This window comes from Rhinolophus sinicus, linkage group LG05, assembly GCF_036562045.2.
Source record: "Rhinolophus sinicus isolate RSC01 linkage group LG05, ASM3656204v1, whole genome shotgun sequence".
NCBI classification, from domain to species: domain Eukaryota; kingdom Metazoa; phylum Chordata; class Mammalia; order Chiroptera; family Rhinolophidae; genus Rhinolophus; species Rhinolophus sinicus.
In genome coordinates, this window is record NC_133755.1 from 21,309,936 (window position 1) to 21,336,276 (window position 26,341).

The 26,341-nt window shown below is 36.6% G+C and overlaps 2 protein-coding genes across 5 annotated transcripts in view; both read right to left on the reverse strand.

Annotated features, from left to right (window-relative positions):
- MEMO1 (mediator of cell motility 1) overlaps window positions 1–306 on the reverse strand; it is a 106,534-nt gene extending 106,228 nt beyond the window's left edge. The window contains exon 1 of the mRNA XM_074331862.1: window positions 20–306. Within this exon, the coding sequence (XP_074187963.1) occupies window positions 20–293 (274 nt within the window). The 5' untranslated portion in view covers window positions 294–306. The remainder of the gene's footprint in view (window positions 1–19) is intronic.
- A 6,853-nt stretch (window positions 307–7,159) lies between these two features.
- On the reverse strand, window positions 7,160–26,276 carry DPY30 (dpy-30 histone methyltransferase complex regulatory subunit). Of its 4 annotated transcripts, XM_019741618.2 has the most exons (7): window positions 26,026–26,276; window positions 14,749–14,891; window positions 14,546–14,642; window positions 14,376–14,445; window positions 14,243–14,290; window positions 9,584–9,726; window positions 7,160–7,503 (listed from the first exon to the last, which is right to left on the reverse strand). In XM_019741618.2, exons 4-7 carry the CDS (start codon window positions 14,409–14,411, stop codon window positions 7,431–7,433), a joined length of 300 nt encoding a protein of 99 aa, XP_019597177.1. In that variant the 5' UTR covers window positions 14,412–14,445; window positions 14,546–14,642; window positions 14,749–14,891; window positions 26,026–26,276; the 3' UTR covers window positions 7,160–7,430. The 4 variants fall into 4 exon arrangements, with proteins under 4 accessions (XP_019597177.1, XP_019597158.1, XP_019597167.1 ...); XM_019741599.2 differs by lacking the exons at window positions 14,546–14,642; window positions 26,026–26,276 and having other exon boundaries at window positions 14,689–15,356; XM_019741608.2 differs by lacking the exons at window positions 14,546–14,642; window positions 26,026–26,276 and having other exon boundaries at window positions 14,709–15,353.
- Window positions 26,277–26,341: the final 65 nt, after the last annotated feature.

Below are 26,341 nucleotides of genomic sequence, written 5' to 3' on the forward strand. Positions count from 1 at the left end.
CGGGACTCCCCGCACCCACTCCAACCCGGGGCAGGGCCCTCCTGCCCGCCCGGCCGCCGGCCCGCCGGCCCCGCCCCGCCCCGCTCCTCCTCCGGCCGCGCGGCGAGGTTAACGGCGGAAACCGGACAGGCCAGACGGCATCTGGGGTCGGATGGCCCCGCGAGGAGGCAGTGGCAGCTGCAGCTCCGCGCACACAAAAGCCCAGGGCCGGGGCCTGAACCGGTAAAGGCAGACCGGGGAAAGAGCCAACGGTTCCTTACTCGCCACTCTAACGGGTCCTGCCCACTGAGCATGCCCAGCAGCCGCTGCCAGGCCCTCCGAGGAATCGCAACGTGTTTGCTCCGCTCTCCGGGGTTTAGAGGCAGCAGAAGCTGGGAGGGGGAGGGCGAGGGGGGGCAGGACGCAGCCGCAGGGCAAGCCCCCTCCCCCAGCCAACTTCCTTAAATGAAGCGCACCGAGGGCATGCAGATGCGGCTTTCCACCGGGAGTGCTCGTAGCCGTCACAAACAGGAATCCTTAGTGCATTCGCACCCCCAAGGTTTCACTCCTAGGGACGCAAGTATGGCCACGTTGGGAAGTTCATTTGTAGAAGCAGGCACAACGTAATGTGCCTGTGGTCCATCCAGCAAATGCTAGTTTTGCTTTACAGAGCCATCCTTACTACCTAATCTTGGCTTTGACACTAAACATTTATCATTTCATGTTATATTTATGTAGGTGCATTCTTAACTCCCTAACTAGATGAAAGTGATATAGCTAGCCTCGGTTATTCTCATCTATAAAATGGGGATAACAATACTCAAGGAGTGTCCCTAGGATTGACTTAATAAATGTAGAGCCTGACATAGTAGGCATACATACAACATTGTTTCCAATCCTCCATTATTTTAACAACCCCAGTGTTCCACAAAGAATGACTTTAAAATTATGGAAGAATCACAGCAAAGTAGGATGTCTTGGGCCTCCCAAGAAGTGTTATGAAGTAAACCATTCCAAAACTAGGAAGAGAGTAAAAGTTGCATATCTTCAATGAAAGATTTGGGGTTAAAACCATAAAATGTTGTGCCAGAATTTCACACTAAACAGATCCTTGGTAGAGTCCAAAACACATAACTGGCTGCCTAATACTCAAGTTTCTCTAGTGCCATAACAATATACATTAAAAATAAAAAGTACTATCCTATTTCTACACCTTTTCAACTCGAAGGCCCCAGGATCTTGTGTGAAATTCCAGTCTTAAAGCCTGGTCAATCACTGGAACATTCCGACTTTCACACTTTTTCTATACTGTTACCAGGCTAACATACCTGCACTGAATCTATATATTTTTTTACTCAATGTTTAACCCTCTCACTTTATCACTAACCTGCCCAAATATTAAGATATGCAGAAGAAGGGGAAAAAAAGGACGGGCCAAGTAGTCATTTAGGGATTAACAGAAAAAAGAGCTGGGGCTCTGATTCCATGGTACCACTCCTGGAGTACCAAACTTAGTGATAACTGATGAAATGGTAAACTTTTCATTGTATATTCCAAAAAAGGAAACTGTTGATATGGTTGATATGGTGTTGATAACAGTGATAGCTCTTGAAGTTAATTATTGTTGATTCTGTTTCCATGGCCAAAAAAAAAAAAAAAAGGAGGGGAGAGAACAGTGGATACAATGAACTAAGAAAGTTTCGTATTTCAGGCAGGTGAAATTAGAAAATCAGATCTGAGTCCTGGCTCTCACTCAACAACTCAACAACATGTGATCATGGGCATCGAGTAATATAATCTTTTCAAGCTGCAGTTTTCTCATCTATCAAATGCAAGCAGCAGTAATATCGAAGTCACAGGCTTGCTGTAAGAATCATTATGTAAGGTATGTGAAATGATTTATTAACTGTTCTTTGTAAATGTTTATCATTATCCTCTGCTCCTAGCAACAATCCTAGGTCTCATTCCAAACTAGTAATCTAATTTAAAATTAAGCTTACATCCTATTAAAATGTTCAATTGGAGATTTATTTATTACTGGTCAAACTCAGCAAAGACCACAATGCCAAGCAAAGTAAAAGGTTAGAGGATCATCTATTATCTCTAGAACACTCTGTATATCCTATCATTACTCCTTCTGTCCATCTTATTCTGGCTACTTTATTTAAGGATAGACTCTTGAAAGAAATAAGTTGTAACTATTCATTTACCCACCTCCCCTAAATTAAGGGATATCCATATAATGCAAAAATACTCAGTATCCCAGAGAAGCCTGTTTGGCAATACTGTACAATTCCCATGTTATTATTAACAATTTCCATTATATCCACTAGGGATTTGGGTTTGACACTCCATAAACAGAATAGTAAAGGGCAAGAAGGAAATCTTCATTAAGAGTCTTTATGAAGCACAGACCTTCAATAAATAAGGCACCACTAGACCCAGAACCCAACACTAATAACCCAACATATCTTCTGAAATAGCATGTCAAGTATTTACTACAGCGTATATTACTTCTGTACTAGCAAATTATCACAACCAACCAGAATGTCCATTAATATAAGACTTGTTAAATTAGAGTGTATCCAATACATATAAACCCATGAAAACGAATGAGGTGGTACTATAATATACTGGTATGTAAAGAGTTAAATAAAAAATAAAGCAAGCAAGTAAATTGCAGAACAACGTGTAAAGTATGCTACTATTTGTGTAAAATGAGTACATATATTTTCATACACTTGTATATATATGGAATACTTCTAGAAGGATACAAAACAAACTGGTAACAGTAACTGTTTGGGTGGCTGAGGTCCAAGGAGGGGGAAAAAGATTTAACCTTTTCAATGTACATCTTTGTGTATCATTTGAATTTTGAGCCATATACATATTACATATACTACCTATACGAAACATAATAATTTATTTACATCTTTAGGCTTGATCTTTGGAATCTACATGGCAATATTAAATGGACTATTTTTAGGTTTTACTTATCCACAGCTGCTGACAGCTTGAGGAGCCCAATTACTAAATACTATATGTGTGTGTGTGTGTGTGTGTGTGTGTGTGTGTGTGTGTGTGTGTGTGTATGTGTATCAGAAAAATATTCTAGGAATATTCTAGGATGATACCACAGGGTTTTGAACGAATCAAGGTTGAGAGAAAAGTTTAGTATAAAGGTGCTCTTTTCATTTCAACTAAAATTGGCACTCTAACAGAATCAGTCAATTTTGCCCCTTTCTTCTTTAGAAGCCTAACTTCGTAAGTAACGTTTATTAAACGCTTACTATGTACCTGTCACTGAGCTAAGAACTTTACACATATAATGATTCTTGTAAGATGATTTAGAAGAAAATTTATAAGAAAATTTGTTCCCAATTTTTTGGAATAAATTTTGTACATAAAGCTTTTTTCAAATTTATTATTTGTGTTATTTAGGATTCCCAGAAATGAAATAGAACTGAGTCAAAGATTTAGGTTTTTTTTAAAGTCTGATAAAATTTTTAAAAACTCTTCTTCATTACTGACTGCCCCTTTTATCTCTGATGACCCATTTTCCACTAATATATACTTTTCTTACTTTCCAATTTAAATCCAGAGATTAAACAAGTGGATTCTCAGTGATAGCCACTTACAGCTTTCACCTTTTGTCCCTCATTTCTACAGTGTGTGACGATATGTATCAGGCTTCCAATTTGATAATGCCTTTGTGGAATCCAGTCCAGGAAAAGACCTGGCTACAATATTTTAAGCTATCCCTACAACCATTCGATCACGTTTCTAACGGAGTTATCAATCTTAAAATCCCATTATAACTTCTCCTAAATAAGATTTAAACACAGGTTCAATATTCTTCCTCTAGTTTCATCAGAATTAGGTAGATGATCACCTTCTATCCAAACTGCTTTTCTTTTTTGCAATTCAAGATCTGTTTCCTCCAGGAATCTATTCCTGATTTACTCTACTGGTCCTCCCACTAACCCACCTAGCAACATAATCCACTCTATAGGATATGGTCCTTTACTCAATTTCTGTATTTTTTTACTAAACAGTATCTTCCCTATAAATTAGGTGCTCAAAGAGTAGGAATTGTTTCTATAGTTGCCAGCTGCACATAAAACATCTCATCAAAATATACTAGTAGAAACTTTCTTAACTGATTTCTATTTAACCAACTTACTGGAACAATGATCTGTACTCCCATAGTAAAATACACTGAACAATACCCACCACAAGCTGAACTCTTGAAGCTGGTAGACTACACTTTTTAGGAAACTCTCACACTATTGCACTCTCCTCCTAAGTTTGTGTGCATAACAAGGATCATGTTCTCCAAGCTATTTATACCAGTTTTACTAGGTATTGCCATTACATAATTTAATTAAATATTACATAAACCAATGAAATACAAACATACAATACAAAAGGTTTTTGTACAAAAATCCGGTGCAATGCTTTGGAAAGACTCAATAAAAACAACTGTCAAATTATAGGCAGATGACACAGGCTGGAAAAAATGGAAAAAAAACTATGATTCTACAAATTACTTCTTAAATGTCTATAATCTTACTCTATTTTCAAAAAAGCCTGAAACTGAAATTTGTAGACCATACTTTTATAAGAGTGGTTTGTGGAAAAAAATGATACAGAATTCCAATCAAAGAACCCATACCCAGAGCAAAAAACTGAAAGTACTGTACTGCCATTTTAACATAGATTGATATTTTTAGGTTTAAAAAAAACAGTTCAGTGTCATTTAATTCCCTACTGTGACTTACTTGAAATTTCATCTACCAGCCCAATAAGAGGGCTTTTACTATACACACATAAGGTCAAATTGATCCCCCCACCCCAAAGAAAAAATGTAAGCCCACTGACAGCATTACAGCAGTGTAAAATAGCATTAAGCGGAGGTAATACAGCATTAAGCTGGGTTTGATTCCCTGTCCCAAACTTACTTCCCCAGTTACCTTCAATAACTTAACCAAATCTCACTTCCCTCATCTAAAAATGAGGTATTAAAATTAAACCTATTTCACAGGGTTTTGGGGATTAAATGACAAGTCACAGAAAAGTATTTAGCATGGTGCCTGGCACATGTTAACAGCCATGTGTACTGCCAGCAAAAGCCATGCCTATTCTCAGCCCTTACTAAAAAAAGTATCAATTTAAAAATTGAGTAATTTAAGCCCTATCTCAAATATAATTCAATATAACACCGTAAGTAATGGAGCACTAGGCAGAATACTGCATTACTTCTGAGTGGTCATTAACCAGAGGTGTATATCAGAACGTCTTACTTGTCAAATTCAGAAGCCCAGACTCTATCTCAATTGAATCAGGCTCTCCGGAGCCCAGATGTATATTTATAAATATTATGTATACTTTTTAATTATATATGTGTGTGTGTATGTGTGTGTGTGTGTATATATATATATGTAAGTGGCTCTGATGGAAATTGCTAAAGTACTGTTAAAATTATTGATGCTAGGCCAGTCCAGTGGCTCAGGTAGTTGGAGCACCTTGCTCCTAATGCCAAGGTCGCCAGTTCGATTCCCACATGGGCCAGTGAGCTGCACCCTCTACAGCTAAGATTGTGAACAACAGCTCTCCCTGGAGCTGGGCTGCCTTGAACAGCCAGAGGTTCACGTGTGCTGCCGCCGGCTGAGTGCTGCCACGGGCTACCGTGTGCTGCCAGGAGTGGGCAGTGGCCACTGTGAGTGGCCAGCAGCCGGCGAGAGCTGCGGTGAGCTGCCGACCAACGACTTAGTGACCAACTGCCTCAGCGGGGTGGGGGGTTTTAGCACAAGGCTCATAATACCAGCATGGGCCAGGGAGCTGTGTCCTATACAACTAGACTGAGAAACAACGGCTTGAACCAGAGTGGGGGAGGGAGGGTGTGGAAGAAAGGGGAAAGAAAAATGATGCTTTACTAAAAGATTACCCAATTGTACTCACTCAACTGTTAAAATACCACTAAAAAGACAGGCAGATTAACATGAGTTAGCTAAATAATCAAAATAAATTTGATGAAATGCTTGTGAAAACTACAAGTAGGAGATTCCAGTATTTCCAGGTTTTTCCTATTCAAACATATAGATGTAAATCAAAACCATATCACCTCCCTTCAAGTGTCACTCCTACTGAAGTCCAGTATTAAAACTGTAAGACATACCTCATCAGCGTTAAATTTCTAACTTTGCCTTCGTGTGTTTAGCTGGGATACAAGTCTTAAATATGCTTCCCAAGCAGGATGTCTCAAACTCAGCACTATTGACATTTTGAGCTGGATAATTCTTAGGGGAGGGGAGGGCACATGCTATCCTGTGCATTGCTAAGATACTCAGCAGCACCCCTAGCCATTACCCACTAGATGCCAGTAGAATCCCACCTTATTCCAGTTGGAACCAATATGTTTCTAGATATAGCCAAATGTCCACTGGGGAGAGGGGGCCCAATCACTCCATTTAACAGCTACTGATCTAATGAATGTTTTTCCTTTGTGGCTCGTGGCTCTCTTCAGACAATTTTCTCTTTTCTTAGTGCATTATCTGAATTTCCTCACACAGGACAAAGTGAGCACACCCCAAAAAAAGGACTGGCTGGTGTTTTTTATTGCAAAAAGAAGCAATGATGTTAACTAGCACAAGTACTTCTCATTTAGCTATAAGCAACACATTGGCAGAAGTGGGTTTGAATGCCAGTTCAAGCACTTACCAGCAGTGTGGTCTTGAGCAAGTCACTTAACCTCTCCAAATCTGTTTCCTCATCTGCAAAATGTGAATAACAATATCTACTTGGCAGAGCTGCTATATTAGAGATAATTTAAGTAAAATAATACTGTGTCTGACACGTAGAACTGCAATGATAGCGATTATATTATTAACATAAAGTTTGATGGCATGGGAGGATATTGTATACTCTCTGTAGTGCTTATACCAGAATTCCAACTTTACTGTGGATCAGAATCACCTGTAATAGTTGTTAAACACTGAAGATGTCATCCTCCAAGAGGTACAACACTGAAAAAAACTGATTATTTCTTTAATATTATACTTGACTCTGATGTACTTTCATGCTAATAATAATACTAAAACATTCTAAGACACAAGAAGCAATTCATGAAAACAATTGAACCACATATTTGTCACATAGAACAAAAACTACTTTAAAATAATGACGTTTTTACAGTTTATTTTGAAGTTCATTTTAAAAACAAAGTTAAAGACAGTCTGAGAAAAAATTGCACAAAATACTCATTAAATAAGTATGGTGATTAAATCAAAATAAAGGAAATATGTTTTCTTCTGCAACTCCGGTAATGAGTTGTTGTCCTGAAGGTTCTTATACTTCCAAAAAGGGATGGGGGGAAATCATAGCAATTAAAGCTGCCTCTTAATCGTGTAAATCTACAGTAGAAACCAAATTTTTCTGTTCTTCCCAATAAGTCAGTTTCGATCTTCAAACTGTGCCTTGTTTTTTAAAAGATATGACGCTAGAAATTCAATGGGATTTGGTGGTCTGTAAGGGAAAAGAAATCCAAAATTTAGAAATTTATATATTCTAGATGTGTTAATTTAACTGTACCGTTCCATAATGAAAATACACATTTTAAAGTTTAATTTTCTTTTCACACTCAAAGGCCATTTGTAGTAAATACAGCAAATGAGATAGGCAAGTAGGTTAACCAAAAATGTTTAAAGAAACTGAAATTTTTGTATGGCTGAAATCTGGTTATGAACTCAATTCTAAAACATAAGTTTCAAAGATGTACTGACAACGTGATGATGATTACCCCATGGTATAATGACTTGAAGGGACCACAAGTGAGGCTTCTGTGGTGCCAGCAGTATTCAGTTTTTTGATCTGAGTGCAGATTACATAGATATGTTTGGTTTCTGAAAATTCATCAAGCTACATACATATGATATGCCTAATTTTCTATTTGAGTATTATCCTTCAATAAGAATATAAAAAACAATATGGGAAAACGGCTGTAGCATCACCAAGACATGTAGATGAACGCCCCAAATGACAAATCAAAGAAAGCAATATTCATTTGAACAAGTTCTGTTGTTTCTTTTTAAGAAGTCACTTCTATTTTTCTTCAAATAATTTAAAGCAATAATAGTTCTAATACTGCCACCACATAGCACACCTGAGAAATTAAACATTTTAAAATTAAAGGGTGTTATTTTATATTTATCACTTATACATAAATTATTCTTGCTCGGAAAACAAGTCCAAAGATGAAAACTGGGGGAAACATCTATTTAAACCCTACAAGGAAAAGGCATACTGAGAACTGATTTATAATGATCTTAAAACATTCCATTAGCCCTTGAAACAGTCTTTTGAACAGCCTAGATGGAGAACATTTTTCAAGATTAATTTCATGAATCATTTTACCAGACTCCTTATTTAAAAACTGTATTTACTAATACCATGTCACTTAAAAACTACTTCAATTTTTTTCTTCCAGTATGTAAAGTAATACTTAGAATTTCTATTAGCCTTCTTTAAAGAAAGAACAAAAAAATAACGGATGTCCAGATTTCAACTGTCAGTAGTAGAGCCAAGACATACCGTAGTCATAAATTAATAGTTTTATAAATATAACAATCTAAAACAAATGTTTATCATATTTTACATAAAAAAATACATATTTTAAATCAAGAACTCACCCTAACTGTAAGACGTATTTCCATCAAGTTCCTTATCAAGTTATGTCAGCTTGCTACAATGTTCATTATTATTTGTTGAATAAAACATAATCTACACATAATGTTGACTAATGGTTACTTACAGAAAAAATTTTTTTTATTGGATTTGCTTACACAGAAAGGATTTAGGTAGAATTACTGGGGAAAAAACATCTACAGAAAAAAGAAAAACTGTAATCTTGTTAATAAAATGTAAATTAAAACAACTTGGCAAAAAAAGGTTATAACACTCATGCTAGGAAAAAAAACCCACTCATGTTGTTGAGCCTATAACATTAGAAGATTTTTAAGAATAAACTTTTGGACATAAATATGATACTATGTGTCAAACACCGTAAAAATAGTCATGTCTTTTGACCTAGCAAACCAATTCTTGGGAATTTATCATAACAAGGTAATTAAACAAAAACAAAAGAGGCATGAAAACATATAAACTGCCTGGTGATGATGAATAACAAAGGAAATTGGATCTAAAGGTTCAACAATAAGAAAATGGCTAAGTTAATTGTCGTACTTTTGTAATTTAAATTATAATCATGAAGGCTATGCAGAGATATGGAAAAAGTTTTTTGTTATAACATTAAGTAAAAAGGAGATATAAAATTACATGTACACCATGATTACAAATCTTTATAAATATACATATGGTCTAAGACTAGTTAAAAAAAAAAAAAACACAAAAAACCGAAAGTGTCTGAACTGATTATAGCTGACAAAAAAATCTTCAATATCCATAAATTCTTTATATATATATACATATATATATATATATATATATACATATATATATAAAAACTATATTAACTAATGATATTTCAATTAGGGAAGTTTTATTTTGCTTTCTCTGGTAACTCCTTTCGCAGATACTATTATCTTACCTTTCCTTTGCAAGCACAGCAAGTCCCTGTAATAAGATAGGCACAACTGTCTGATCCAGGTAGGCACGAGTTGGCAAAGACTGGAGATCCACTTTCTGTTTTGATGACTTTTCTGCATTAATCTTCTCATTTTCTACTATTCGCTAATAAATTCAAAAAATATATGCATGAATATTATAAATAATTATATTATTTTCAGTACTAAACGAAAATTAATGGAAACATGATGCTAATAGAAAAAGTAAGTCAAGGATTAGAAAACTGGTATTGAACTGCCAATCTCTCTGCCAAAATAAAATCAGACCTATCTCTAAAAATTTCATTCAAGTTTCTTCTCTGAAGGTACCATAATATTTCTTTTAACGTCCTATCTTCAGATTCTAACTCTTTCTCCCCTTTCCTCTGGGTTTTGAGAAGTAGATACAAGTCCTTTTTCTTTTTTTCTTAAGAATACCTTCTTACAATAAGCGTCCAAAAATCTGGATATGAACACTAAGCACTGAATCACAGTGAGAAAACTAGTCCTCTTTCAATTCTTTCACGACAGAAAATACCAGGACAAAGTCTCAGCTTGGTACTAATATGTCTTTTTAACACTTCTGTAATAACACTTGCAAAACTCTCTTCTTGGAGCAAGGAGGCTTCAAGCTCAAAGCCTTCCACTGGCAACAGAACCCAGCTAAAATGTATTACCACTGTTCTGTATCCAGTTTTTACTTTTATAGTTACCCTCTATCACAGTGAAAATGCTTTTTCCATTTATGTTCCTTTTTTTACACAAATGCATCCATGATTTTTCAAGAATGAATAGATTTAAGAAAAAAAATTAGTAAATAATAGCCAAAAAATGGGGAAAATGACTCATGTGGAAAAGATGATTAATGTGATATTCAAATGATATTTAGGAAACAATGACTTGCACTTTCTACTCCGAAGAACCCCCAAATTTTGGGCCTTTCACATAGATTCATCTGACATCCAGAGTATGCAAAACTACTTTATTGAAAAACTTTGCCTTGTTTAAAAAAATTAGAAAGAAGCAACTATCTAGCACACAAAACACTATTAAGAACACTTCCATTTAAATGAACTTTTGCTCCAAACATACACTGAATATAAATGAATCAATAACAACAAATTTTTCTACATTTAATTTTTTTTTAGATTTAATTTTATTTTGTAAAAAGTGAGAAAAACTTTAATTGCATATCAACAACATGTATGTATATATACCATGGTTTCCAAAGATACTTCCCACAGCTATGGCAGGCAACTATTCTAGTTTTGCTTATGATTTTTCAATCTAATTTTGGGACTTAGTAAGAAAATAATTTTCTATACATAATTAGTGTATAAAACAGCTATTTATTTGCCCATGTATTACTTACTGGTCATCAGTAAATTTCAACAGACAATAGCTATATGACAAAAACTTGTCAATTACATGACATTTCAATGCCTAAGCAACTCCTATAGATCCTATTAAAAACTCCTTGACCAAATCCTCTCACACTTGTTTCACTCAAATATTTACTGAACATTGACAATATGCCAAATTGCTATGCTTAATTTCAGTTAAGTCAAAATCCTGAATTAACCTAAAAAATATATATCCAAATTACTACAAAAAAATAAATAATAAGCTGTTGACAGTGTAGAACAGTGATCACAAAAAGAAAAAAATGAGGTGAGTCCTATGATTGCCCAAGCTTACTGCTTCCTGCCTGGAAAACTTACAGGATGCAATGCAGGGAAAGGGAACCAAAGCAGAGCCCAGCAGTCTCCCTAAATTGAGAAGAGAGTTGAAAATTCAGGGAGACCAAGACATCTAGAATTTGCAGGGCAGGGTACTAAGGGGGAGAGAGTTGCATGGAGAGGACAGAGTTGCACAGAGGACACTAAAGAGATAGCTTTCCAGTCTTTTCCTGAGCACTTACCAGCGTGGGTGTGAGGGAAGTACTCAACAACAGGGAAAACCCCCTGAAAGGAATGGGGGCACAAACCCTGGTACTCACACAAGGCCAAGAGTAGTTCATTTTCCTGTGACCCAGAATGGCCAGACCTTGTAATATACGAAGCATTGGACAGAATACACAAGAGAAAACCAGGCCTAAACTAAAAAGCTGGTCTGCTCCTCCCTAACAAAGCTCCAAACTCAAAAGGATCAAATTGTTTCCAAGTAACTTAATTATGTCCTAGAACAAAACTCAAGAATGTTTGAAAGAATACAAAAATAACCACTACCCAACAAAATAAAATTCACAATGCCCAGCTTCCTGTAAGAAATTGTCAAGCAGGCAAAGAAGCAGAAAAATACTACCCATAATGAGGGGAAAAACCCAGAAATTATACAAATGATAGAACAGGCAATGCCATTAAACCAGTTATGTATTATAAGACATTCCATATGTTCAAGAAGACAGAGGAAAGCACAAATAAATTAAACTAACAAAATACTTCAAAGTATTTGAAGCAATGGCTGAAATTTTTTCAAATTTCATGAAAACTCTATACCCACAGATCTAAAAACCTCAATGAATCATAAGCACAAGAATAAAAAACTTTTAAAAAGTATACCAAGACACATCATAATCAAATTATTTAAAACCTGTAATAAAAATTTTAAAGCACCAAGAGAAAAGACATTAAGTATGAAGGAGCAAAGATAGAAATGATAGCATACTTCTCATCAGAAACAACGTCAGCCAGAAGACAGTGGAGTAAATCTACACCCAGCAAAAATATCTCAAAAACAAAGGCAAAATAAATGACCTTTTCAGACATTCATAAGTTTAAAGAATTCCTTAGCAGCATCAGACCTGCATTACACAAAAGTGTTAAAGGAAGTCCTTCAGGCAGAAGGAAAATGATAATAGATGGAAGTCTGAATCTACACAAATGAAGAGCCCAGAAATGGTAAATACGTGGATAAAGGTGAAATACTCTTTCTTCTTGTTTAAATCTCTTTGAAGAAAACTGACATTTTAAAGAAAAAATGCAAATAATCTACTGTAGGGTTTATAACATATGTAGAAGTAAAATATATGATAACAACAGTACAAAGGCCAGGAGAGAAGAAATGGAAGACTACTGTTGTAAGGTTCTTATGCTATACATGAAAAGATATAATGCACCTTGATGGTAAATTGTGGTAAGTTAAACTTGCATACTATAAACTCTAAATAAACAACTTAAAAAATTTATAATAAGCCAATAAATAAAGTATAATCAAGAGAAAAAGCAGCAGTTGTAGAATAGTGGTTTCCAGATTTTCACATATCACAAACAAGTAGAAATAAAACAATATAATGAATGAAGAAACTAACATAGGGTTGTTAATTCTATTTTGCCAAGTAAAAACTTACAAATAAATATAATTATTACTTTACAATCACCATTCATAAAAGAACAGGCATTTAGAAATTATAAAATCAAGAAGACCAATCACCAAATAACATATTATTAAACACTCACTCTACTCTCATTTTTTTTCTCACTTTACCATGGAAATTGGTCTGAGGGTTTGAAAAAAAGCATCTGGGTATCACTGCTCTACAGTAGCATGGCTCTGGCTTCATATACAAGTACCATCAAAAAAAAAAAGACTATGCTGATACCTAAAAAGAAGTCTCTTAAATGACTAGAATACAAACTGGTGTAAAGTATCCTCACCTGATACAGCACAGCAATTCAAGTAAAAACTGTATTATCAAGAAAGAAACTCTCTTCCTAATACTGATATCAAGGCAATAAATATTCCTAGCAATTTTGTTGGCACAGAGTAGTCATTCCACATGCCAGCAAACTCTCGGAGTTGGTCAAGACGGGCAATACAACTTAATTGTACTTTTAAAATGTCAACTTGCCTCGGTTTAACACACAGCTCTCCACGTACCTCCTGGAGACCCTGGACAAGTTATTCAACTTCTCTGAGCCTTACAGGGCTGAAGATATATGCAAATTACTTAGGAGTGTTCCTGGCACATAGTAAAAAGGCTAAAGAAATATTAGCAGCTGTTACTATCATTACTCTGCTTGTAAATGCTCCTGCCCTCATTTACCCAAAATTAATCACCAATAATGTCTTTTCTTTTGTAGTAAAATGCACACATCTCCTTCAGGAAGCCTCTATTTTCTTAACAAATTGAAGACAGCTCTGGGTAATTCATTTGTTCCAGCATTCATTCATTCATTTACAAAGTAACTTCTACCATGCAAGGTAAAAACAGTTTCTATTATGTGTTTCAGGGCTTCCACCTGACTACTGAACTCTGCAAAGAAATCACCATTTATTAAATGTTGACTCCACCAGCACACAATTTTACTACAAAGACAATGGGTTTCTTAATTTTAATGTACAGTTTTTCCAAAGCAATATCCCAACAGATGCATTAACAGACCAAAACAAAACGATCTGACAGTCTCGATTAGTAATGTATGTTTTTTTGTATCACTTTTCGAAGTGCTACCTCTTGGCTCAAAACTGAATTGAACGTCTGTATACCACGAAGTGTTAGTACTACTAATGAAACAAGCTACCCATAATTTGATACTATTTGGTTTATGATAAAGTTTTCTCTTGTGCAAAGCAACTTAGTAAAAATGGATCCCGAGTTTTCTCCAGCTCTTAAAGAGACGCATTGGAACTGGGCACGTTACCTCGACGTTATCTGTGAGGCCGTACTCAGAGTGAGGATTTTCTGCAACCTAGAAAACAAAACACAGGTCAGAGAGACATCAGCCACCCTTTCTTGCCGCACACCGCCACCCTGAATCCAAGGCCTACTGATACCTGCGTCTGTCCCTCCAGCATCTGCTCTGGCTCCATGGCGGACCCTGCAAGTCAGTCCCCGGATACCAGTCTTGGAAAACAAGAAGAACGGTGAGTTACCCAGGAGATTTCAACACGAAGAAGCCAGGATGGAGTCCAGCCCAGCCTGCGACCCCGCCCCTCACCCCCACCTGGGCGCGGGAGCACCCTGAGCAGTAGAGGAGCAGGATGCAACAGTCCGCGACCGGGCGGCCGCATCAGGTCCGAGAGCTCCACGGTCCCAAGAACCTACAATAAGCGAGGAAAGGGGGAAAGGGGAAAGGAAGATGATTACCCGCGCCCAGACGTCCGTACCTAAGAGCCCCGCACCGCGCCACCAACTCCCAGCACAAACCGCTTCCGCCGTAAGTGACGGATGTCGCACGACTGCCGCGCTTGCGCAGAACTCCCCAGCGGGCCTGGGGCTAGGAGGAATCCTGACCCGGTGTGAGTCTACTTGTTCTCTGCGGTTCGCAATGTCCTGGGCAGTCTGGCCACCTAGTTTACGAGAGAATCATTCCTCGGCATGCCCAGCCATGGAGAGCACCCCTTTCCCCCGCGCTCAGAGCCAGTGACTAGCCCAGCTGGCAGGGATTCGGCCCGACCACACCTCGGTGCCGCCTGAAAGCTTCTGCCGAAGCTCTTCACCGCGGAACCGAGGCCACTTATTGGGTAGCTCTTACTAGAAAATCTCAGACCCAAGACCAACAGTCTTCAAGAAAATGTCAGGTTTTACCCTAAAGCCAAAGGTCGGGAAAGAATTAGTGTTCGCGGGTTTCGTAGTAAGCCTAAATCCTTAAATCTATGAATATAATGTTAATGCTACCTTACGTTTGTATCAAGATGAGCAATGCAACTAACTGGCTTTCCAAACCACAATACTGTTGATACTGTTGTATTTGTAAAAACTACGAAGAATAATGTGCCTCCTATACAAAATTTGTAAATAGCAACCAGGATGTACTAAATCAGATGGTTATAATTCCAATAAATTCAATTATTTTAATGTAAATATAAGTGATAGTCATTAAAGTTACTACCTTTGATTCAATAATCTCATTTGTAGTTGTACTTTATGATAATTTAAAAGCTTCATATCAACTATTTGGAGACTAAATTGTGGCATACCTATATAATGGAATATAAACCATTAAGACATGACTCTAGAAATATGGAAATATTTATGACTATAACATTGAGTTTTTTAAAAGGGTAGACTACAACTTCATTTTGCTACTCTAAAAACTGAATGGATAAAGATCTAAAGTAAATGAAATTTGTTCAGGAGCTAGACTTGTGGGTACAGTTTTAAAGTTTTGTTTTATAATGTATGTTTGATTAGTATTGTGATTGATGACAGCTACCATATGGCACTTTGAGGATTTTTCATGTGAGACTGATGCAAAGATGTGGATGCATATGTACAGGATGTAGAAATTGACTAGTACGTATATTTACTCAAACTAAGATTAAATACTTTCCAGGAGTGGGAAATAACAGCAAATAAGGCCAGAGAAGAATTGGGAAAACTTAGAGAATAGTTATGTGCATTGCTAGATTATCATATATCCATATATTTCCCAATGCATAGTAAGCACTCTATGTATTTCCAAATTCCAGAACGTAACTGAGAGCTGCGAATTTACATTTTCTAAGTACCGACAATTTTAGCCACGTAGGAAGCTCCTTCAGGGCAGGGACCTTGTCTTACATATCTTTATACTTCGCACAGTGCCTGGTACATTGGAGGTGCACAACATTAATTGAGTTGATCCATAGTCAAAATTGGATATTAATGTATACACTGACACTTCTGAAGACAAAAAAAGACAATATAAAAATGATTACTGAAAGGGGAAAACACAGAACAATTAACTATCAGCCAGGTTTCTCTCAATCTAGAGAATTATCAGTGTGGTTTACAAAGAAGCTTCACTAGAGTTTTTAAATTTATGCATTATTAATTGAAAGATGCAGAGAACAAGCCATAGCAGCAGAGAGATGGACAGAAAAAAGTGACAGCTGGAAATGATATAAGTGAATTAGCAAGAAAGTAATAGGAAGTATAAAGTTAATTGAAGATAGGGCAGAATGCTGAGTTTTGATATGAATTAATTCTAAAGATGATAGCCCTAGGAACCATGATTATGACAGAAATTTGCAATAATGTGTACTGTCTAGAAAGCAACAAATTTTAAAAACGAGAAGAACATTTAACTCGTATTTGAACTTGTAGTATCAAACTTTGTTCAGGACTCCTCTCTGCTTCTGTTATGCCCTTCTATCATGGTACTTTACTTACCTCATTCTGCTTTATATTTTATTTAAACACAATTAGATTTTCAGCTCTTCAAAGGCAAAGATCTTACATATTCCTTGTGTTAGCTTGTTTCTGATATTCGATAAATAGATTTTCAAAAGGAGTGAATCTATAGGGAAAGAAAGACTTGCACCAAAGTTCTACTCTCTAGACTTCCTGTTTTTCTTGGAATTTTTGGGGAGATAGTAGCTATAAATTCTAGAAATACATAGAACTCTAGAATCTAGAATAATAAAGAAAAACTACTGTTGACCCCCTTTTTAAAGACTTGGTGCAAATTCCATTTATGCAACATTAACCTATTAGGCAAGACCTGTTTATGAAGAATACAATATGTATAGCAGTGAAACATTTGATTTGGGAATACATATTAAAACCTGGTTTCTTCACTTGTTTGCCATGTGCAATTAAGCAAGTAGTTTAACTCTTCAGACCTTCATGTTTTTTCACATATAAAATTAGGAAATGATTCTTACCTCAGAGAGGACCAAATGAGATGAGGTAGATAAAATTGCTTTGTAAACTGTGAAGTTAGCTATTTTATCTATACCTAACTACTTTGTTATAATGTTCAATCTTTTTTGTTTCTATTCTTTTTAAGTAATTTTTGGATAAGACAGTGCTCAGAGAAAGAACATGATTCAGCGTGCACGCACTCACATGCACACACAGATGTTTGCAGAGAAAAATGTAGAATTTATTGAGTGTAAATGGGCCCTCTGAGCACAGTTTGTGGGGAGAGACACCAACCACCTCTCAAGATGACCTAAAAATATATATATTCCAGATTTGGTAAATCACTTTCCAAGGAAGTATCTTTTGGTAGCTAATATAGGAAAACAACTACTCTACCTATAGTTCCTTTGTGTCTATCACCAATTCCAGACCGAAGCACCCTTACCACCATCCCCATCTTAGAAATGTTGGTATATCAAGGAACATACCAAATGGCCTTCTTTGGGTGTGTGTAGAGGGGTATAATTTAAGTACAGTTGGATACAAGATTGTTAGTTATATTAGTTTCAGTTGTCCAGATGGGCTTTTTGAAGATATTAATACATGTGTTCTTCTGATTTTTATGATACAAACATCTCAGCAAGACAAGTATTAAAAATGAAGAAGGGGCCAGCCCAGTGGCTCAGGCGGTTAGAGCTCCATGCTCCTAACTCTGAAGGCTGCTGGTCCGATTCCCACATGGGCCGGTGGGCTCTCAACCAGAAGGTTGCCAGTTCAACTCCTTGAGTCCCATAAGGGATGGTGGGAAGTGCCCCCTGCAACTAAGATTGAACACGGCACCTTGAGCTGAGCTGCCTCCCAGCTGGCTCAGTTGGTTGGAGCACGTCCTCTCAACCACAAGGTTGCCGGTTTGACTCCAGCAAGGGATGGTGGGCTGCGCCCCCTGCAACTAGAAAACCGCAACTGGACCTGGAGCTGAGCTGCGCCCTCCACACCTAAGACTGAAAGGACAACTTGAAGCTGAACCGCACCCTCCACAACTGAAAGGACAACAACTTGACTTGGGAAAAAGTCCTGGAAGTACACACTGTTCCCCAATAAAGTCCTGTTAAAAAAAAAAAAAAAAGAAGAAGAAAAGGCTAACCTTACTATCATTTCTAATTTTTAAATTGTCAATTATTCTTGCCATTTCTCATAACAGGTTATATTTAGACTTTTTTCCTAAAATTTCCTAAATGGTTTTCAATTTTTAAGTTGATTTTATGCTTCATTTTCTTTTTAGAATCCAAATAACTTAAATTCATGTTTATAAATAGGTCATAGGTTATTAAGTAATAGTTACAATATATAACTTTGATATCTTTTAGTTTTAAGACATCCAGAGCCATTCCATGTTAATTTATGTTGCAACCATTTGTCTTCTTAAAAACAAACTTGGGCAGTAAAATAGAAATGGGTAGTTATACTACCTAATTTTAATACAAGATTTTTTTAAATGTTTTTCTCTATAATATCAGACTGCATTGATAATGCATTCATATATTGGAGAGCAGAAAAAAATTGAATTAGAAGTCCAACAATGTTCAGGTACCCTGAGAAGTAATTTACTTATTCCACCATATAATACTCTTAATACCCTTACAAGGTAGGTATGATTATCCCCATTAAATAAGATAATTTTATCCCCTTCTAGATAACAAAATAGATTCAGAAAAATTGTCACATAATGTTACATAATTATATAGCTAGTGAAATTTCAACCCAGGTCCATCTAATTCCAAAGGTTGTGCTGCTGGCTGTACGTAGAGGACAAATGTATCGGTTAGTATTCTTTTGGTTTCCAGTTATAGAAATCCCGACTCAAATTTGTCAAACAATAAAGGAGACTTTCTGGCTAACAACTGAAAAGCCCAGTAGTAAGGTGGACATCAGACAAGGTTTAGTCATGGCTCCTATACGATTTCTCTGTGATTTTCTCCCTTCATCTTTTCTCTGTATATTCAGCTTCAATCTTCAGGCTGCTTTTCTCATGAGTGAGAGATGATTGCTAGTATTCAGGGTTACATGTTTTCTTTTTCAAGTTCAAGGAAAGAAAGCATCACTTCTCAGAGGCCTACTGATGGACCAGAAGTCTGAACTTTGCTCTGATCTGTCCAACTTGTTATTTTGATAAGGTAGGTGCCTGTGCAGAGTGACACAGACCTGAATTACTGCCAATCCCTAAACAATGACAAGGACGTGACCTGGTGGTCGTTAATCCCACCTAAATTACATGACTGCTACCGTATGCACTGGGAGAGGGCTGGTTCCACAAGGGAAAATGTCAGAATGGCTAGGAAGGGGTAAGAAAGGGAATGGATTCAGAATAGTTTGTTTTAAAATTAAAAGGGTAAAAATATTTAGATAAAATGTTTTAATTGGGAGCTACATGGTTTTTTATTCTATGTAACACATGCAATAATTGGAAAGAATATTTAAGTAATGAGTCTGATCAATTGTGTGATAGTATTAACAGATCTTCCAGTTCTTTCTTCCTTTCATTCAGGTATTTATGGGGAGTGTGCAGAGAAAAGTTAACATATCAGACCTGAAAATACTATCCTTAGAAAGACTTGCTTGTAAGATTGGCTGATGTCTGGGAATGTGAAAGATAAACAGTTCCCTACACTGACATAAAACTTTCCCTAAATGATGAGAGTAGTTCATTGTGCCTAAACTTTTGTGCAAACAACATGATTTATGGTAAGTACCTGATTTCCTTGTAGGGGTCTGGGACTTTGGTATGTCTTCGACATAGGTTGCCTACATGATCAGCCCCAATAAAAACCTAAGCACTGAGTTTCTGATGAGTGTCCCTGGTAAACAATATTTCACACATTAGAATTTATTGCTGGAGGAAATTAAACATGTCCTATGTGACTCTACTAAGAGAAGACTCTTGGAATCTGGCACCTTGTTTCCTCCAGAGTTTGTGCCATGTGCCTTTTCCCTTTGCTGATTTTGCTTTGTATCCCTTTGCTGTAATAAATCATAGCTATGAGTATAACTATATTCTTAGTCCTGTGAGTCCTCCTAGCAAATCACCAAACCTGGAGGTGATCCTGGGGATGTTAAGCTCTTGGGGAGTTTAAGATAAAAATAAGTAACAGTGCCTGCCCTCATAAATGTGTATGCTCGTTCAGCAAGAGCGTGTGTGTGTGTGTGTGTGTGTGTGTGTGTATGATTACCTATATAAGTAAATGACAATATAAGATAATGACCGATTAAAAGCTTAAGATGAATGATACAGAGCATAAATTCTGAAATTCGGATAAGATTGACATAAATGTAACTAGTCATCTTTGGATTTGTATTGAACAAAGAATCAATATTTAAGCAAAGCTGGGAGGGGCCACACTTTCAGTCTATAATATAGACTGAAACACTAACAAAGAGAGTAAATGGAGAAACTCAGATATCCTTACAAGAATATAGAATCGAACTTATCTGACAAGATGAGAAGGGCCTCAAGGACAAAGAAGGCTTTTGAAACCACCGCAGTTGGTAGAAACCATCTTTGAAAACAACTTTTATGTGCCCCAACATTCACCCTGTGCTAACAATTCCCATTACTTTGCTTTTCATGTGCACTAAACATGCCCTGCCCACCATAAATACAGAAATGTAATATTATATTTATATACCCAAGTACTTTGTTTAGAGTGATGATTGAATATACCCTCTGATATCTAGACTGCCATTCTAGAGCATTCATTTATAGAATCATTGCTTTAAAATCAAGTTGAGCAGGTTGGGTAACAATTTATGCTCTTACACCTACTACTATTTCAAAACCATGAGCTCATCGTTCACACTTTCACTAGTAACAAATCCTCTAACTAGAGAATCTCAAACTGGTATCTGTTTTGTTTTAGTGTGTCCGTTTTTAAATTTTGAACCATATCTCCTAGGCAATAGAAGATTTCACATAAAAATTAGAATTCTGGTTTCCCTTGAAATATTTTTAAAAGACCACACTGAAAGGCAAAAATCAGCTGGAGCTAGTGAGTAACAGCTATCCCACCTAATAAAGGGCTGCTACTCCAGTTTCTCATGGTCTCCATCATTCACATCATATATACATTTTTTTAATTCCACACCCACACATAAGACTCATGTTATATGTCTGACCACTGCTGCTAGTTTTTTATTTTAGTTTTTTGGCCACTGCATCAGACTATAAACTTGATCTCATTCCCAACTATATTCCTGACACCTTACTCATTGCCTGGCATGTTGTCTAAGCTAAATAACTATTTGTTGAACAAGTGAATGAATATGTGCTACAATGTGAACTCAGTACAGGGAAATGATTAATTGTCCAAATTATATTTTTGCTTATTAACACAGCTATAGGATGATAATCCCCTGATTGTTCCCATCCCTCACCTTCAACCATGTCTTTTGTTTCTTTTAAGTTTTCTGCTTTTCTCAAAATCAGTCATCTCCTCTCTTGGTTCTAGGCATGCCATTTTATTTTACTTACTATTATTTTTTTAATTTAAAAGAGGTCCTTAACATCTGTCATTGGTCCCTACTTCAAATAATCCAGCATATCTCAAGATAAAGATTTAGGGAGTTCCTTAGAAGTAGAGCTAAAATATCCAAACAACTATTTGGTGATAGTTACTTCGTAAATAGATTAATGGGTTAAAGTGATAAAGTGACCAAATGTCCTGGATTAGTTAGCACAGTACTCAGTTCCTCCTTTTTGTCCTGGTGACACTGGCCCAGATTCCATTCAAGATTAAGTGTCCTGCAAGTTCTTACCATCTGAAAACTGGGAGGCTGTCACGCTGTAGATTAAATGGCTGAGGTTAGAATCCTCAGTCCAGGCAGATTATAAGGCCAGGGTGACATTCAGGCACTATTTTTCTTGAGATGCATTTAGAAAGATGTTAATTCAGAAAATGGGTTTGACTGGGATATAATTCCAAGAGGCAGAAGATGTGGGTTGAGATTACTAAAAGTTGAGATCCCAGTACTTTTTAAATTCTGAAATGGCACTGTAGGTATAACAGACAAAAACAAATAAATTGATTAAACTTTCTTATGTTACAGGACTTTTCCTGGAGGTTTTAGATTTATTTTTTCATTTTGTAATTTAATTCTTATTTAGTTCATTTTACACAGAAGGTAATTAACCAAAGAACTTGTCCCACATCACACAACTAAGTGGCAGAACCAGAATACCAACCCCAGTCTTTCTGACTCTCAATGCCATATTTTACCATGCCAAAAAATAAAAAATGGCCAAGGTACAGAAATGCACAGTTAATATTAAGTACAACCGGATAGTAGAGACTTAACAAGTGGAAGGCCAGAGGCCAGAAACTCAACATCTGGATGACCAGGAATGAAAGATCACTCCTGCTCCAGAGGCTAAAAACGTATTTATTTCATAATTAATAAAATATAAACAGATTATATAAAAATGTTTTTTTCTGGAAGAAAGCCTAGATTTTTACCTTAAGACCTGAAGTAGATGTGTCATTAAAAAATATATGCTGTTGAGCAAGTAACAGACTGTTAGAGTCTCAAATTTCTTATTTTAAAAAATGGAGTAAAAGAAGATGATATGGAACATTTGTGACAACATGGATGGATCTTGAGAGTATAATGCTAAGCGAAATAATTCAGACAGAAAAAGCAGAGAACCATATGATTTCACTGATATGTGGTATATAAACCAAAAACAACAAAAAAACAAGACAAACAAATGAGAAACAAAAACTCATAGACACAGACAATAGTTTAGTGGTTACCAGCGGATAAGGGGGGTGGGGGGTGGGAGATGAGGGTAAAGGGGGATCAAATATATGGTGATGGTAGGAGAACTGACTCTGGGTGGTGAACACACAATGGAATCTATAGATGATGTATTACTGAATTGCACACCTGAAATCTATGTAACTTTACTAACAATTGTCATCCCAATAAATAAAGAAAAAAACAACAACAATATCACTTAACTCAAATAGTTCAGTAAATGTTAGTAATAATAGTCCTCATCATCGTTGTTGTTGTTGTCTCCTTAAATTTAAGTAAGTTAATTTACCTCCTGATTGAAACTAAGAAGGTTTCTATAATTCCAAAAAATGGTTTGGAAATGCTTTCTTAGATGAGTGGTCCATCCTAAGTTCCTGAGGTAAAAGGAAATTCTACATATAATCATAGTGGTAGATTACTTGCAAAGATGCCACAATAATTCCATATGGAATTCTATATATATGAATATATATATATATATATATATATATATATATATCCCTTTACAATGTGACTTTGCCACTCCTCCATCAAGATGTAGAATTTATTTTCCCATCTCTTAAACTGGAGTTGGCCTTGTGATTTGCTTTCATGACAGAGGCAACAGAAATTACATTGTACAACTTTAGAGTTTAGGCTTTAAGAGGCCTTGCAGCTTCCACCCATACTCTCTTGAAAGCCAGATGCTATATAAAAAAGTCTGGAATATCCTGCTGGAGACATATACCCCAGCTAATAGCCACCACCTGCATCTGGACGTGTGCATGAGGATAACTAGGTCACCCAGCCCCCGTCAAGCCATCAGATGACTTCATCCACATGAATAACCCTACGCAAGGCTGGCATAAGAACCATCCAGCTGAACCCAGCCCAAAATGCTGACTCATACAATTGTAAGTAAATAAATGGCTGTTACCTTAAACCGGTAAGTTTTGGAGTGGCTTATTATACAACAACAGATATCTACAACAATCACCATGTTTGAATTGTTTTTCAAATTACTAATATTTACTAAATGAATACCAACAGCAAGGCTAGGTGCAGAAAGTGAGACAAATTATGTAGTTTGGCCACTGCCTTGAAACAAGTTTATAACCTATATCAGGAGGTGATAAAGTATTTAAGTAACTATTACACAAGGCACTATATTAAAAGAGCCATCGAGTAACACAACCATATTGTCATAAGAATTAAAAAATAGGATCATTTCTGCTGGAGGTGATAAGGGGAGGATTAATCAAGAAAATAATATTACAGTTAAGCCTTGAAGGATTTTGACAGTGGAGGTTGGAAAAGAAGCAATTCTAAGGGAAACAAAAATGAATGAGAATTATAGTCCTGGGAGAGAGTAAAGAATGCTCACACTTATCAATAGTTTTAGTTTTAGTTTATATGTGTAGCTATGGGAGAGCCATTCTTCAACAAATAAGCAACAACTTCATTCCAGGCACTGCCTACTTCTCTGTTATTATGTAATAGATGTAGAAACTGAAACAGAGGTGTGGAAGCTGTCACTAATCCAAGCTCACAGAAAGTGATGCAGCAGGGATTTGAATGCAACCATTTTGATTCCAGAACCACTCAATTGGGCCATGTCTTGATTAAATTAAAAAGTTAGTTATATAAGGAAAAAAATATCCTGGCACCAAACTGAATATCCACCAACAGTTAAATAGTAAAATAAATTGTGGTAAATTTATATAATGGAATATAGCAGTGAAAATAAAAGTACTATAATTGTACAAAACAAGGAGAAATCTCCAACACTTAAATATTGAGCAGAAAAAGCTAATTAAGAAGAAAACATGCAGTATGATTGTGTCAAAATCAGGCAAAATCATGTTGTTTAGAGATAACTACATACATTGCAAAACTAAAACGAAAGTCAAAGAAATGATGAGTACAAAATTCAGGATAGTGGCTTCCTTCACAGGGGGAGAAAAGAAATTGAAATTAGGGAGGGGTCATAGAGTTCTTCAAGGAACTGGTTACATTGGTTTTTCTTAAACTGGATCCTGTTTATCATTTTAAATTACAGATATGTTACACACATCTTGTTTACATGATATATGTTTAAATGTAATAGATTTCACACAACAATAAAAAGTACTGTGGGGTTCAAAAGAGAAAAGTCAGGAATTGAAATGAATCAGATATTAGAGAGGGCATTTCAGAAAAAACAGAGGCAGGAAAAGGGGTTGAAGAAAGGAAAAATAAGAAAGAAACAGGGAGATGGTTATTTTTTTTACAGTAGCCTCTATTTGTAGGGAAGTAGTGGTGGGAAAAAATTAGACAAAGTTGTGGCCAGAATGTGGAGATTCTTGGAAGCTGGCCTGAAGCATTTGTAAACCTCACACTGTAAACAATGGGGACTTTGTATCAGTTAGCATTCCTCAGTTTTAGGTAACATAAAACAATTATGACTAACCCAAATAAAAAGAGAAAAAAGAGAGAGGTAGAGAGATGGATGGAGAGAGAGGAGGGAAGGAGAAAGGGAGAGGAAGAAGAGAAACAGAAACAGAGAAATAGACTGAGTAGTTTTATTGGATAGGTTACATTATCAAGTGACCAGTCTAGGAACCTGGCATCTCTGGGGATCTCAGTGAGATGAACTGATAGACCAGCTCTTTAGGGCACTCAGTTCCTACTACCTTCTATCCCAGTGTATCTCCAGCCAAGATTTCAGTTTCTAGAAGAGTATCAATGACCTAGTATGTCTACTTTTGTGATCTGGGAGGTGGGGTTCTGTGCTTGCAGCTCATTAGAATACAGGCAGCAGAGGTGTGTAGGTAGATCCCAAAGGAAGGTACATCGAATAGAATTTTTTTTTTTTTTCAAAAAAGGCCCAGTATGGTTTCCTCAGTGAATTATGGGATGATTACTGTCCAAAACTTAAGGATTCCCTTATTCAAGCAAATTGTCTTCGTCTAAAATTGTACTAATTTAAACCTCTGGAATCGTTGGCGTCATTCCACTGAGCTAACATTTTCGTCTTGAGTGACCTTACGTTTGTACGTCTCTACTACTGCACCCATCGCAGATAATTACCAGATTTGGTACCTATTGCTTGAGAGAGAACTCAAGCTAATTATCCTTTGCGGAAGATTGGCAGAAAACGCTAAAAGAAATACATATAAGAAAACGATGACACTCCGAGACAGAAACCCTGCGGCCTAGCCGAGCGACGCCAATCCGCTGCCATCCCTACTGTGAGTTGACCAGCGTTCCCAGTTTGGGAGCTCCCAGGGGCGGTTAAATCCGCAGCGACGGTCCGAGCCGATCGCGTAGAGCCGAACTGCACACTGGGAACTTTAGTTCCTCAGGGAAGGGACCGAGAGGCGGACGCCGCACAAGCGCACTAGGA